This window comes from Ursus americanus, chromosome 1 (assembly GCF_024610735.1).
Source record: "Ursus americanus isolate L20-20 chromosome 1, mUrsAme1.1.p, whole genome shotgun sequence".
Taxonomy (NCBI): Eukaryota; Metazoa; Chordata; class Mammalia; order Carnivora; family Ursidae; genus Ursus; species Ursus americanus.
The window spans coordinates 64,886,108-64,901,709 of NC_142127.1; the positions used below are offsets into that span (position 1 = coordinate 64,886,108).

The window sequence follows — 15,602 nt, forward strand, 5'->3', positions numbered from 1 at the left end:
CTTTAAAAAAACATACTTAAAATGTTTAAAAATAGTTGCCTGGAGATTCCAGTTCTGGTTTTTCTGGGTGTAGGTATTTGTTTTATGGATTAATTCAACCATTTAAAATGATATATGTGTTTAATAGTATGTCATTTTAAATTACCCTTCTGTTCACTTCTATTTTAAGAAATTAAAAAAATTAACAAATGTAAAAATAAATCCCCAGCTTTTAAATTATTTTACCAGTAACTTACTAAATTATTTGTTTTAATCCTATCTTCTTTGTGTCATCACTTCTATTTCCTTTACCCTAATCAGTATAAGCTTCTAAATTGATATACCCTCCTGGACAAGTTCTTTTAACACCTCCTCGTACTTCTGCCTTAGGAATTTCTCAGATATCAAAAGTAGTATATTTAAAGTAATCAGGGTAGTTCCTTTCCTTACCCTGTTATTAGAGTAGAGCATCATGTACTTTGTAAATCCCTGCTAGGTATGATTGTGCATGTATTGGAAGATTTTTTCATCTGGAGAATGAAACATTACTCATTAAATAGTTTAAGAAAAGTTTGAAACATTCAAGCAACCGTACCTCTTTACATTAGGAATATAAATAGCTGCCCTTATAAATGGCATAACATAGGGTTATGTAAAAATATAACAGGGAGCCATACTATAGGACTGCAATTTAATTCTGGTGTTTGTAGAATGTGCTAAAGTTAGAGAGGTGAGCAGTTCTCTTGTAAAATATGATAGTACTAGGGCCTCTTCCCTATTGGCCAATATTACTTGGTACTTTTTTTAAGGATACACCTTTTATGTAGAATCAGCAAAGTTTACCATCATTAAATTTTATTCAAACATATATAATCTTGGCTTATTGGTAATTCTCAGTTTGCTCTAAGAGAACATTTTTAACTGCTGAAGCAATAATTTTTCAATATATGGATTAATTATAGTGTGATCTTTCATGTATAACATATTTAAAAGCCAACAGGTATCTTTTCTTTTCATAAACACATTTATATTCTGCTTTACTGATTTTTGCCTGCCTGCCTTCTCACCATCTGTCTGTCCACAGCTACAATATATGCCATTATATTTGTCACAGCCAGTAGAGAACACAGATGAATTAAAGGAACTGACAGAGTAGTGGAGAACACAGATGACTGAATAAGGAATGACAGCAAATAGAAGCCACCAGTTGCCTAGAGGAAGGTTAGGGAATCTTTCAGAAAAGTTATCATTTGAGTTTGAAGATGGTAGGTAAGAAGGGGTGGGAGTTTAACCTTGCAGCAAGAGAGGAATGATGAAAGAGCACATACTTTTAAAAACTTGTATTTTTTTAAAACCCATTGAAGAACTATGTCACAAAGTAGACAAATACCGTATGATTCACTCATATGGAATTTAAGAAACAAAACAGATGAACACAGAGGGGGAAAAAAGGAGAGGCAAACTGTAAAAGAAACTCTTTAACTATACAGAACAAACTGAGGGTTGCTGGAAGGGAGGTAGGTGGGCGGTTGGGTTAAATACATGGTGGGTATTAAAGAGGGCGTGTGTTGTGGTAAGCACTGGGTTTTGTATGTAAGTGATGAATCACTAAATCTAACACCTTAAACTAATATTACACTCTATGTTAACTAACTGGAATTTAAATGAAAACTTGGGGGCAGGGGGTGGGGAAGGAAGTTAAATGAACTAAGTTCAAGAGAAAGATAACCCTTCCTAGACAAGAAGAGACTGGCAGCTACTTGCATCTCTGAGAGCATTAACTGAGTCTGGAGGCATAGGTGGTCTCCGTTGTGGATAAAGGATCTTTTATGGACCTAGAAGAAACCCGCTGAACTTTTAATAGCCACATGTGAGCTGACATGACACATTGGAGGATGGGATCCCCAAACACAAAGCTGGTTCACCCCAGATGCCAAATCTCATCAGGACTTTTGCTGAGTAAGCAGTGATAAAGAAAATTGGGATTGAGCTAAAAGAAACAAAGATCTTAATGTCTTGCAGTGCTTAGATCCCAAAGCCTTGCTAGAGGAGAAGACCTGATTCCATCCTTAGGACATTTGCAGTCAAATGCTCTACCCCTGAGCTCTACCCCCTCCATCCTTAAGACATTTGAAACTGAAAGTGAACTAGAGCTAAATAAAGGGATAGCTCAGCTCCAACCCAGTTACATTCCTAATTATATTGAAGAGATCCTCTTGTCACTCTAGCTGCTTGACAGAGGAAATGAAGTGCCTTCTCTGGGGGAAAATATTATCTACTTAAGTATTTATTTTTCTTTTGTAAGCAATGTCTGGCAAAAACAAAAATACTGAGAAACATAAGGAAAATGGAACCTAAAATCAAGAGAAAAAAATGACATAAGTAAACACAAACATGACCTAGATGTATGAATTAGCAGACAAGAACTTAAAATAACTATGTTAGAGAATTTAGAGGAAAAGATGGTCAAAATTGGTAAAAAGGTGGAGAATTTCAGTAGAGAAATGGAACTCTAAGAAAGAACCAAGTGCAATTTCTAGAACCGAAAGTAAAAGTTTATACCTTTTCTTATAACCAACAGTGAGCCACTGAAACTTTTTAGGTAGAGGGCAAATATGTTATTTACAAAATTAACTAGCAGAACATTATAATACCATAAATTATATCTTATTATAAGAAGTGTCATCTTGAACTAAGTTTTGAAGGAAGGAAAGGGAGTTGACATAGATTTTTTTTTTTTTTAAGATTTTATTTCTTTATCTGACAGACAGCCAGCGAGAGAGGGAACACAAGCAGGGGGAGTGGGAGAGGAAGAAGCAGGCTTCCAGTGGAGGAGGGAGCCTGATGCAGGGCTCGATTCCAGGACCCTGGGATCACGCCCTGAGCCGAAGGCAGATGCTTAATGACTGAGCCACCCAGGCACCCCGGGACTTGACATAGATCTGAGAGAGATTTTTAGGATAGAATAGGTAGGCCTAGAAGACATATGCAGTAAGAGGTAGAGGGAAGAATCAGTTAAAGCTAGAATATCTGCCTTTGCAAACTGTTGGATGTCAATGTTATATGAGAAAGAGAATAGGTACAAGTATCAGACTCATGGAGGAAAATAGTGAGTTCAGGTCTGGATGTGGTTGGTTTGAGGTGGCTTTGGGACATCCATGTGATGATATTGAATAAGCATTTATATGTAACTTGAACGCCGTAGGTCTCAGATAATATATCTTAGTTCTAAGATGCATGTTTTGTCACATTTTGACATCTCTGAAAACAGGTTGTGGCTTATAATTAATGGCCTCCCCAGATCCTTTTTGGACAGGAAATTTTGTGTATTGGTAATTCATGTGTTGATTGCAGGAATAAACAACAGTTTCAGAAATATTTTCTTGCAAAAACAAATCCTTTATGAGTTCTAAAAAGGAGACATTAGACACAAGTGAAAAAAGCTGGGTTAAGTACAAAAGGATTGCTATCACATGCTTCAATTGAAATTAAACACACCAGAGGAAATTGCCGTATCTGTGGGGATAGCTAAAAGTAATGTCTAAGCAGTGAGAGGCTGGTGTGACTAGGCTAATTCATGTGTTGCACAGGACTGTTGTCAAGGCATTGTATATCATGATTTAATTGGCAATGTTCTTCTTTTTCAGAGATTTATAAAACTGTGGTGTTTCTTAAAACTTTGATCAAAAGAGTCATTGGCATATAGGTGGTAGTTGAAGCTGTGGGAGTGAAGGAAATATCTAGGCAGAACATAGAGTGAAATGAGAAAAAGGCATAGAAGGTCTCTGATTATAGAATCTGATATAAATTCTGCTGTAAGTGTGTGCTCTATTTAGCAGGGAGGCAGAGTGCATGCTTGTTTTGATTGTTGGGCTGTGTGCACTCCTTGCTCTCTGTCAACTTCACCTCAAAACTTGGCAGTGGCCTTTTTACTTAACTAAGGCAGAGAATAGTAGCACCACAGTGTTACAAGTGGGGATCCAAGGACTTTAGTTTTATTTGTGAAATACCCTACATAAAAACGGAGGAAAGCAAAAAAAATATTGTTTTTAATTAAATTGTCAGTTATGTAATATGCCGATGAAATACCTGATCAAGAGAAAAGAAAAAGAAAAACATCACATGTGAGCAAAATAGAAATACAGCTTTTCCTTTGGGTTTTTTGCGCATGATTTTTTTCCCTAACATTTTGGATTTTTTTCTTTTAGTGAATTCCCTTTCAAAAATTACAAAAATACCATGTGTCCCTTATAACTAAGGAAACAATCCAAACAAATATGAAGTTTATTCTTACTACCCTATTTGTCTTTGTTTCTTCTATGCATTCATTTCTATGCATGCATTTCTATTCATTTGTTTATTCAAAAATTTTTTGTTACATGCCTACGAGTTATTAGTCATTGAGGTGCTGGGAATGTTATGTCAAACATGGTAGACAGTCACTTGCTCTCATGCTTCTTGTATTCTAAGAGGGGAGGCAGACACAAGTTTTTTCAAATATTGATAATTTCTAGGAAGAAATAAAACATGGTTTCAGTTTGGGAGAACCAGTCTTTGATAGGGCATTCAGGGTGGATCCTTTAAAGGAGTGATACTTAGGTTGAGATCTGATGATTGATAAAAGAGTTAGCCATGCGAAGAGTAGGGCAAAGAACATGGGCAAAAGCTCTGAGGTGGAAACAAGTATGATGTGTTGGAGGACAGAGCAGCGGGAAGGACATTGGTAGGAAAGGAGATAGCCACAGTCAAGGTTATATAGCTATAAGCTTTAGCCCTCTTTATTCCCAACCCCTTTACTCCAGTTATCCAGTATTATTATTAATAGTTTAAAACAGTGAGTTCCATGCTCCTGTTAGGCTCTCTCCTACATTATCTTTTGTTTCAGTAATCCCTATTTAACCGTTGCATTGCATGTTCCAGCCACATTGCCATCTTATGTTTGGCTTAGAGTCTTTGCTCACCAAGTTTATTTTCTCATCTTCTTTTGTCATGAAACTTCTGTTTTGGTGTAATTCTCATCTAGCCAGTGTTTATCCTCCAAGTACATTAAATGTACTTGGGTAATATTCTTGCAAGTTCAAAAATGTCTTCATTTTGCCTTGTACCTAGCTCAAGTGGGTGTAGTAGGTTTCTTGATTACCCCTCAGTCGTCTGTAGATTGTCTTCTGGTTTTACAGTTAAAAAATTTGATGCTAGTCTTTCCTCATAAGGAAATTATTCTCCCTGAAAGTTTGTAAAATTTTTTCCTTACCTTTAAAATGTAGGATTTCCAGGTGAAATGCGGTGTCTTTATATATATGTGTATGTGTGTATTCCTACTTGTAGTAAGCTCTTGAAGTCTGCACCCAAGACTTTAACTCAAGAAAATTTTCTTATGTTTATTTATTGATTCTCCATTTGTTTGTTTTTTTCTTCCTGGAACTCCTCTGATTTTATGCTTGGGTTTCTAAGTCTTATATTTCCCTCGTGTTTGCCATCCATGTGTTTTTGCCCTTTGTTATGAGCAGTAAGTCAAAGATTGACCTATTGCAGCAACTTCTAGCCTTTCTGACTTTCCCTCACAATGAGAAATACATTTTAATAGCAACCTAGTTCATACAAATCTAATCAAAGCAAAAAATTCTTGATATAGTATATACACTTATAATGTGTGATGCACTCTATTTCCTGTTCTTGTTTATTCAAGACTTTATTTTATTTTACCTTTTTTAAAAAATGCTAGTTGCTATGTAGTAAATCAGTGATTCTTAACCGAAGGTAATTTTGCCTCCCATGAGACATTTGGCAATGTGTGGGGAGGTTTTTATTGTCACGACTGGGTTGGGTACTGCTGGCAGCTAGAAGGTAGCGGCCAAGGGTACAACTACACAACCTGCAATGCATAGGACAGCCCCCTCAACAAGTGTCAGTAGTGCCGTGGTTGAAAACTGTACACTAAGTTGATTTTTTGATTCCTCAGTGTTTTATTTCTCAACCCTGGCGGTACATTCATTAGAATCACATGAGGAGATTGATTTACTACGTCCAGATTAGCTGGTGACTGGTGGTTTTAAAAGTTCTTCAGTATTTGAAAAACACACACTTATGCTATAGTCATGAGAAAATATCCAGTTCTAATTTTGTGTGTTTTTTTAAGTAAAAGCTGATTATTAACCTAATAAGCAGTATAGTTTTTTTTTTGCCTTTATTCAACTTTGTAGTTAAATAACTTGACTAGTAAAAAAGAAATCCTTTGTGTTAGATAATCCTGTGTTTTGAATATTTGTTGTTCAGTAGATGAAGTTAAACCAGGCAGTTAGATATTATTTCAGGTAAGAATTCTTTGTGGAGTAATTGGAACTTTCATATTTGTTGCATTTTTAGCCTTATGCCACCTATATATTATATTTTAAGGTGTAGAATAAGCTTCATTCCCAGGTGGTCTGAATATCAGCAGATTTCTTAACATACTATATTCTAGTGAGCCCATGTTTCTCTGTGGTGGTAGAAATAAGATTATTCTTATTTTGATTACACAGAAGAGATCATACTTGGCCAGGCCAGTCCAGTGACAAATAGAGCAGTCTAGCAAAGGATCAGAATAGATTGCAAAATTGAGCCACCTTTGGGTTCCCAAGGTTGGGAGTGGACTGGCCTTCAGTGATAGAAGGGGTTAAATACTGGTGTATATAGATTTGAAGATTTGTGAAGTTTTTTTCACATCTAAATGTGCTTTCTTCTTATCTGCCAACAGGTACAACTGTAACTGCTTTAAAACTGTTTAAGAATCTACCTGTAAGAAAGCAGTTCTACTCAACTGCTAAAAAATGTAAAGATGAAATAAAAAAGGTCCAGGATCTCCTCATAAGCTATGGTATACTTAAACCTGACTTAAGGATTGTTTTAATACATAACAAGGTAAGCATTATTATGCTTCTATAGTGTTTTTTGGTATGTGATATATTATTATAAAGGGACAATGTATTTTATCTAAATCAGATATGTAAAGTCTTGCAAAAATATGTCTACATTTCTTTAGTTTTATCTTTATTATATAAAGAGCATCTTTACTTTCTTATCTGATACCTAAATGAAATCTGATTGAACCTTTCATTTTTTAATTTCTGAGATCAGTGATTCTGCCAGTAGACATCCAAGAAATGTTTGAGTGTTTCCCAGATATGAAGATGAGTAAGACGTGTTCTCCTTTAAGAAGTTCACAGTTTAGTGACATTTTTCACCTATTACAAATAGGTTTTTCTTTGGAAGAGGTTTTTTTTTTTGTTTTTTTAAGGAAGCTCTACCTCATTTCTTTTCATTTTTCAAAGCGAGGCTGATGAAGAAATTCTTGCTTGATGAATCTTGGTGGAAAGAACAGTTTATGTATTTTCTGATTATTCTGTTTTTCATAAAGTTCCACATGTGCACTTGAAATATTTAATGAGAGGAGAGCAGGACCACACGGCAGAAGTATGGAAACCTTATGGGGAGTTGAGAGTTAACATTTATTGAGGGCCTATGCAATGCTACATCATATCCTAAGTCCATTAGGCTTCTATAATCCACAGCAACAACTAAGTGAGGTGGACACGTTAATTTACTGTTGTCCTCTAAACTGAACTCAGAGGGGTTTAAAACTGTGTGCCGCACAGCTACTAAATTGTTGAGATGGGATTAGAAACTTAACATGCCTGCAGAGTGCAGGCTCTTTACACTCTACTGTCTTGTTTTCCCATTTTAATACTACATTACATTTATATAGTTCTGTTCCAGGGTTCAGAACACTTACAATAACTTTGTAAGTTAGGCAGCATTATCTCTATTTGTATGAGGAAGCTGAAGCTCAGAGTAATCAAAGAAATTGTTTTATATTTTATAATAAGTAATAGTACTGAGGTCAGAACCCTCCAGTTTTTTTTCTTCTACTCTATGTCTATTTACTTGTTATTAAGATGATTCTGTATTAAACCAAGCTGTGGTAGAATATTTATGATCAAAATCTCTGATCATCTTAAAAAAACAAAAAAGAAAGAAGAACATTAAGATTAGTCAGCCACCTGTTCCTGCTGCCATAGAGCTCAACCACATGATACCTTGAGATCTCTTCCAGCTCTACCATGCTATGATTCCTCAGGATGTTGACGGATGGAGGCTCATCCTGCTAGTATAAATAACCCCATGACCTCTTGATCCAAAGGACATTTAGCAATTAAAAATTAAATGTACCCAAGTTAAAAAAAGATCAAGGACAGAAGAATAAGTGGTCAGGAAGGGAAAATATATGAAAAAAGTGATAGGAATGATATGATTATAGGAACTACATATTTTTAAAAGAAAAGCAATTATAAAGAGAAATGTTTTGAGTATGAGAAAATAATACTAAATTAAACCAAGATTTCTGCTTCATATAATGGAAATGAGTATTTAAAGTCAAATACATATTTTCTAAGTTTTGGATAAGTTTATATAAATTTTCCCAACCATTTATAAGATCATCAGTGCATGCATTATGAGACTGGAAAGTAGTATTTTATAAAATGCTGCATTTTATTATTTTTGGAGGACTGCACATCTGAACTGATATTGAACAAACACAAGTCCCTTGATATCCTTCAGTAATTTCAGATGCAATTCAAATCCTAAAGAGTATGCTGAGAGTATTATACCATGAAAATAATGTAAGATTATAAAAAATCTTAAAATTAAGTATTAGCTATTACTACACAAGGAAATCAAGGACTTAATTAGAATAAGTAATCTGTTTTCAAGCTTTTTTCTCTTTGTACTAATTATTATTCCACTTTTGTTTCTTAATAGTACTGTTCTGCCTCAAATGTTGAAATATATTGTTAAACCTCCCAGAATAGTAGTGGCACATGTCATAAATCTCTTTGAACATTGAGTCCTGCTCTGCTGTTTGCCTTTTTCTTTTAAACATGTTTATCATTCTTTATGTGCTTTTCTGAAGAATTTTTTTGCCTTTGCCTAAAATTTACACATGACAATATTGACATCCTTTTTTGAAGTTTTTTTCTTCTTTAGAAACAAACAATCATATTGCACATAATATGAGAAGTACTATTGCTATTTTGACATCTTGGATTAGATAGTGTTCCTTCTTTTTATGAAGGTTTAACCTGCCAAGACATTCTTTGAATACTGATAATGTTGATGTTCTTGCCAGTATGGTTATGTTAGAAAGAGGTATTTTTCTTCTTTCATCACCATGTTCCTTGAAAGCATATTGAATAATGAGACAGCCAAAGGGAAATAATTTACAAGTGGATTCAGTGACTTTATTTAAAGTAGATATTATTTGGAGAAATTGCTAGAGCCATTCCTTAAAAAGCACTATAGTATTTAGCTTTTGTTGTAATAGCTGAATTCCTGTGAGGTCCTGCTGTGTATATTTTCATTTATAAAGTAGTTATTTCCTGGAATTAAAAGTTTTTCTCAATGTGATAATGTCTGAAACTACTTCAGTATTCTAGCTATCTCATATGTGCATGAATGTTTTGTAGACAACTAGTTCAGAATATTATGTTAAATTATGTTTTCAAATAAGGAATACTTTCATACTTCATATTTGTTGATTTTTGTGAATATTTTCTTCTGCCTAAGATATTTGTGGTTTTAAAAATTGTTTTGAATTGACTTTTGTCTTGATAATTAGAAGCCCACTGTATTGCAAAAGCTAAATTGGATTATCACTGATACAAGGGTTTTACTGTTATAAGAGAGAAGTAATTTAAGGAATGACTTCCCACCCACCTACCCCTCCTCCATGTCACATGAGTGTTAAGGCTTATTGGGATCAGCTTATTTATTTTTGAGGTCTGGAAGAATGATGGCACAGCTTCAAAAAGTTGAATATCTGGCATCAGTCACTCCAGGAAGAGGCAGGACCTTAGCAAGGAACAGAAACCCAGGAAAGTGGTCATAGAGATTTGGTAGTGAGTGTAGTGGCTCTCTCTTGACATATAGTTCTCTGGGTCTGTAGGAGGGAGAGAGACTCTTCTGTGGTGGTGGCTGAAGATTTGGGAGGAAGCAGGTGACCAAGAATGATAAAAAAGGGACATGTTTATTAGGTTATAAACAAGATAAAAAGTGGAAGCCTGTAATTCTCTGTTCATTTTATTCTTTTTTGCAGTACTTTTAGCCTTTTACTCAAATATTGTTAAATGTCTCTATTTTGTTTCAGCTGTACAGAATCAAGAAAAAGTCCACAGTTGGACCAGTGTTAAAGGGTTAACCCCCTCCCACATCCCAAGCAAGGTTATGGAGGCAGTATAGTCAACAAGAAATTCCAGTTCAGGACTTTGGTTCAAATGCTCTTTTCTTATGAAGAAATTAATTCTTCCAGTTCCAACCTTGAAAGTTTGTGTGGATTTTGTTTTGTTTTGTTTAGCAAATGTCTTGGCTGGGGTAGATCAGTGTGCAGAGATAGGTTTGAGCCCATAAACAAAAGTTCTCTCTTGCTCTGAACAGATGAAGCATCGCTTTACCTGTCACAAAACATTTAGAAAACTTGCCTGAGGCCTAAGAGCTTTATGGAAAGAAACTTTTAAATCCTCTTTATAGTTGGGATGCAGTTCTGTACTAAATAAAGGCAGTAAAGGCAAGAGAGGTTCAGCAAAATCTCTGAAAAAAATTCCTATGAGTGAGGGAAGGTATCTAATATGTAGAAAGGAAAACTTCTTAGATTTTTATTGATAGGAGCCAGATGAGAGCCCAGAGCAATGGGGTATAGATGTTCATTGGCAGTTACCATTAGGAAATCTTTACTTCTGAGAACAAAATCATCCCTCTCTCCTCCATGCTTTTGTCTGGAAGTTTCAGCTGGGATTCCCAGAACTCTCAATCCTGGCAAGACCTCTCTACCCTTTCCCTTAAAAGTCAGAGTCTTGCAACTACAAAGTGCTTTCGGACTACCAGCCCTAATCACGTCATGTTTTTATTCTCATTTATGTCAATCAGCCCAAGAAGCCTGAGTCTCTCAACTCATCCCTTTATTACCCTGGACTCTTTTTAAGATTTTATTTATGTATTTGAGAGAGAGAGAGAGAGAGATCATGACTGGGGCCGGGGGCACAGAGACAGAAGCAGACTCCCCCTGAGCAGGGAGCCTGACCGGGGGCTCGATCCCAGAACTCCAGAATGAGGACCTGAGTGAGCTGAAGGCAGAGCCTTAACTAACTGAGCCACCCAGTTGCCCTGGACTCTTTTTCTCATTCAAATCATTGCTTTCTCTAACTCCGTCTCTCACACATCCCCATGTCCTGAAATGCCCCATTTCATGACTAGTCATGAGTAAAATCCCTGTGTCCTTAGGCTTTTCTTTGAACTTCTTGCTCTGAAATCTGGCTTTCCCTGAGAACACTATATCTTCTGCTGTCCTTCCAAATGGTGACTGATTTCTCTCTCCTGTTCCTCACCTCACTGTGCCTCATTGCAACTTCCAGACTGTTCTTTTTCCTCTCCAACCCAAAATCTTATTCAGATTTGAATTTCAGTTCTTTAAATTCCTAGATCACTATCACTCTGGTGATTTCAGTATCCACACAGTCCTTCCTAGCTTCTCAAATCTTTTACCTTTTCTCCAGTGATGTTTTTTTCTCCACCCTACGTCAGCCATTAATTCCCATGACTATACCATAGACCTTCTCTTTGCCAAAAACTGCACCTTCTCCATAATTTCAGTGTTAAATATTTCACTCTCTGATCATCACTTTCTGTCTCTCCAGCTTACTCCCTCCAACAGTCTTCAGACTCTGCTGGACCTGTGATCCATTGATCTTACTGTCTTCTAACTGTGATATCTTCAGTTCTCTTCTTAAATTGCAAGATCGATAATTATCATTGCTTTTCTCTCACTGAACTGTACTTGTTTGACTAATCAAATCCTGGTTAAAGCCATCTTTTTGTCTTCTTGGTGCCTGAACCAAGCAGAATGTGCTGAAAGAAAACACACACCCATCCTAAGTAGTACCACTTTAAATCCATGATTACTAATCTTAGTGCTGCCTGGTAGTTATACTGTATTTCTCTAGTGCATTTTCCTTCCTGGTCTCCTAAATCAGTGCTTTTTTTTTTTTTTTTTTTAAGATTTTGCTTATTTATTTGACAGAGAGAGAGAGACAGCCAGCGAGAGAGGGAACACAGGCAGGGGAGTGGGAGAGGAAGAAGCAGGCTCCTAGCAGAGGAGCCTGATGTGGGGCTTGATCCCAGGACTCTGGGATCACACCCTGAGCTGAAGGCAGACACTTAATGACTGAGCCACCCAGGCGCCCCCTAAATCAGTGCTTTAAACCGACTAATGTGCATGCAGATCACCTGGGATCTGGTTAAAATGCCGATTCTTATTTAGTAGGTTAGGGAGAACCTGAGATTCTACATTTCCAACAAGTCTCCAGGTGACGTGGTTGCTCCTGGTCCGTGCACCACACATTGAATGGCGAGGTCCCAGACAGACAGCCAGCACCGTCTTCTCTGTCGTCACTGTCATCAGATCTTGCATCCTATTTGAGTGAGAAAATTGAGGCAATAAAAAGAGAACTTCCACAAACCACCCATTTGCAGTTTTGCTCATATATTCAACCTTCCCTTCCATCACTATGGATGTACTCCCCATGTTCCTAGGAAAAACCGATTCCTTCACTTCTTGAAATAGTTGTCTTTATTCATTGTTTCCAATTACTGTCCTCCCATTCTCTCTTGAACCCACTTTCTCTCAGGCTTTCTCTACCACTCTCCTAAAACTGTTCTTGTCAGGGTCACTGTTGACCTCCAGATTGCTAAATCCAATGGTCACGTCTCCGTCCTTTTCTTACTTATTAGCATTTGCCACAGTTGATCTTCCCATCCTCGAAACACTTTTTATCTTGGCTTCTAGGTCTACAACCTTGTTTTTTTCCTATCTCTCTTTCTACCATTTGTTATCAGTCCTCTAGTTCCATTTCATATCCTAACTTATAAACTTCTGGCATCCTGGAATTTAGTTTCTTTTATGTATGTATACATATTTATATTGTTTTCATTTTTTTAGTGTGCTTATTCAGTCTAATGACTTTAAGTATCATTTATACACTGATGACTCCTAAATTTTTATCTCCTTTCTACAACTCACCCCTGAACTGTAAACTCAGATCACCACCCAGAATCCCTCTGCATATTTTAGTAAAAATGGACTCCTCACATTTAACATGTCAAAAACTGAGCTCTGTATCTCCTCTCCTGGAACTATTTTTTCCACATCCCTTCCCATCAGTATATGAGAACTGTTTTTCCATTTGGCAAACCAAAAGCCTTAGGATTATGCTTGGTTACTGATTCTCAGTTTGATTCAAGAGTAAATTCTGTAGGTCTACCTTCAAAATATATGTAAAATTAACTAGATTGTACTATGTCTGTGACTACCACTGTGGTCCAAGCCACCATCATCTCTTACCTGGATTTTTGTAATAGCATCCTAATTGGATCTCCCCATTTCCTTCCTGCTGTCTTCAGTCTATTTCCAGCCTAACAGCTAGAGTAACCCCATAAAAATGTAAGTCAGGTCATGCAACTCCTCTTTAATGAGTTTCCCTCTCAGCAACATCAAAGCCTTTATAAAAATGTCCTATGAATTCTACATTGGGGTAAGTAAACTTTTTTTATAAAGAGCCATATAGTAAATATTTTGCAGTTTGTGGGCTATACAGTCTTTTACAACTATTCAGCTCTGCTGTTGTAGCAAGAAAGCAACCACAGAAGTAAAACTTCAAAAAAAATTTAAAGGCAGTTCAGCCCTTGAGCTGTAGTTTGCTTATCCCTGTTATAGATGTCTGATCTCCTTTCTTTCTTTCCTCTCACTCATTTTGCTTCAGCTGAACTAGCCTCCTTGTGTTCCTTGACCTTGTCAGTGATACTTTCAACTCAGGACCTTTGTATTTATAGTTTCTTTGCGTAGAACGCTTTTCTGTATATCTGGCTCAGTCTCAGCTTTTCAAACTCCTCAGGCTTTCTTTAGCCACCCTAAAATCGCACCCATTTCCCTTACCCCACACACATTTTCCTGCTCTATTTTTCTTCTTAAAACTTATCACCATCTCATATGTTATATACTATACTTATCTTGATTTACTGCCTTTCTCTTCTCTAGAATATAATTTCCATGAGGGTAAAGGTGTTTTACTATTGTTTCACTGCTGTATTCCTAGAGCCTACAGTAGTCTTTCACATAAGTGCTCAAAAAATTTGTGGTACATGAATGTAATCAAGGGTTCAGAGCATGGAGGACAGGAGTGTTTCATCGCATGGGTGGCCCTAGTGCATTCTAGATCATGAACATAGGTATTTAAGCATTTAAGATACTGGCAGATGTGGTCGCTAAGGGTTAAAGACAGCAGCTGGAACAGAGAGGTGGCAAAATAGCAAATATCAGCTCTTAGATCTAACATACTTCCTTTTCTTTCTGGGTACTTCTAGAAAGTCTCAGAAGAGGGAGAGCTAACTTTGGTCACAAGACACAGGTAGGTGTTATTGATTCAGTGAAGTAGACACAACCTGTAAAAGTGATCTCACCTAGAATCCCCCCCCCCGCCAGGTGGGTGAGTCATAGGGGTATTCTATTACAGTATTTGCTAATATAGTTTAGAATTTGTTAATGTGAATAAATGGATCAAGGTCATTCTAGGTAGAGAAATAGTGTGAACATTAAAGGTATAGGTAGGTAAGTGCAGAGCACATTTAGAGACAAGTCAGTTTGGGTGAGTCAGGTATTTTGTACAAAGGAGTAGGGGAAGATAATGAAAGATAATTTGAGGCTAGATTATAAAGGGTCTTGAATGTTAAGCTGAATCTTTTTTGCTTTTTTTTTTTTAATAGAAAATTGGGAGTAGGGAAGTGACTTGGTCAAGGTGTTAACTAACAGTTTGGCAGTAGTGTGCAGGGAAGTATAGGATGCTTTAAGCAGCGAGTGTTACAGCTATAACAAAAGTCTAGGCACTGTGGGCCTGAATTAGGATAAATACATAGGGCATAGAAAGCAAAGGGTGTCTGTGATGGCTATTATGAGGAAGAATCAATGAGACTGACTGCATGTGGAAAATGAAAAGATTTGAGGATGTCTGATTTATTTAATTTACATGCCCAGGAAAATGGTAAGGCACTACCCCTTTTTTACCCCTGGATGGGTGCATCTGACTTTCACTTTTATTTATTTTTTTAAAGATTTTATTTATTTATTTGACAGAGAGAGCACAAGCAGGGGGAATGGCAGGCAGGCAGAGGGAGAGGGAGAAGCAGACTGATCAGGGAGCCCAATGTGGGGCTCCATCCCAGAACTCTGGGATCATGACCTGAGGTGAAGGCAGATGCGTAACTGACTGAGCCACCCAGGTGCCCTGTGACTTTCACTTTTAATAAAATGTAGTTACCTTCATGGGTATTATTCTGACATAATTTTGGTTTCACTCTAAAAAGCTAATACAATCAAACAAAACGTGAAGTTTTAAAGTGAAGTTTTGTTACCTCATGAGTAGATGTTTTGTTAACTAGTCAATTAAGAAAGAAAAGCTAATCCTTTCTAGGCCGGATATTACTTGTTAGCCTTTAAACTTACTGCTTGTTTTTTAAAAGCAGGCACAAAATTAGAAAAATAATGT

General features: G+C 36.7%; 1 protein-coding gene across 13 annotated transcripts in view; it reads left to right on the forward strand.

Moving 5' to 3' along the window:
- The window catches only part of PMS1 (PMS1 homolog 1, mismatch repair system component), an 87,896-nt gene that overhangs the window by 27,833 nt on the left and 44,461 nt on the right, over positions 1 to 15,602 (forward strand). For all 13 annotated transcript variants that reach the window (XM_045806314.2, XM_045806313.2, XM_045806312.2 and 10 more), the window contains one exon: positions 6,713 to 6,876. In XM_045806314.2, coding sequence (XP_045662270.1) covers positions 6,713 to 6,876 — 164 coding nt within the window. The remainder of the gene's footprint in view (positions 1 to 6,712; positions 6,877 to 15,602) is intronic.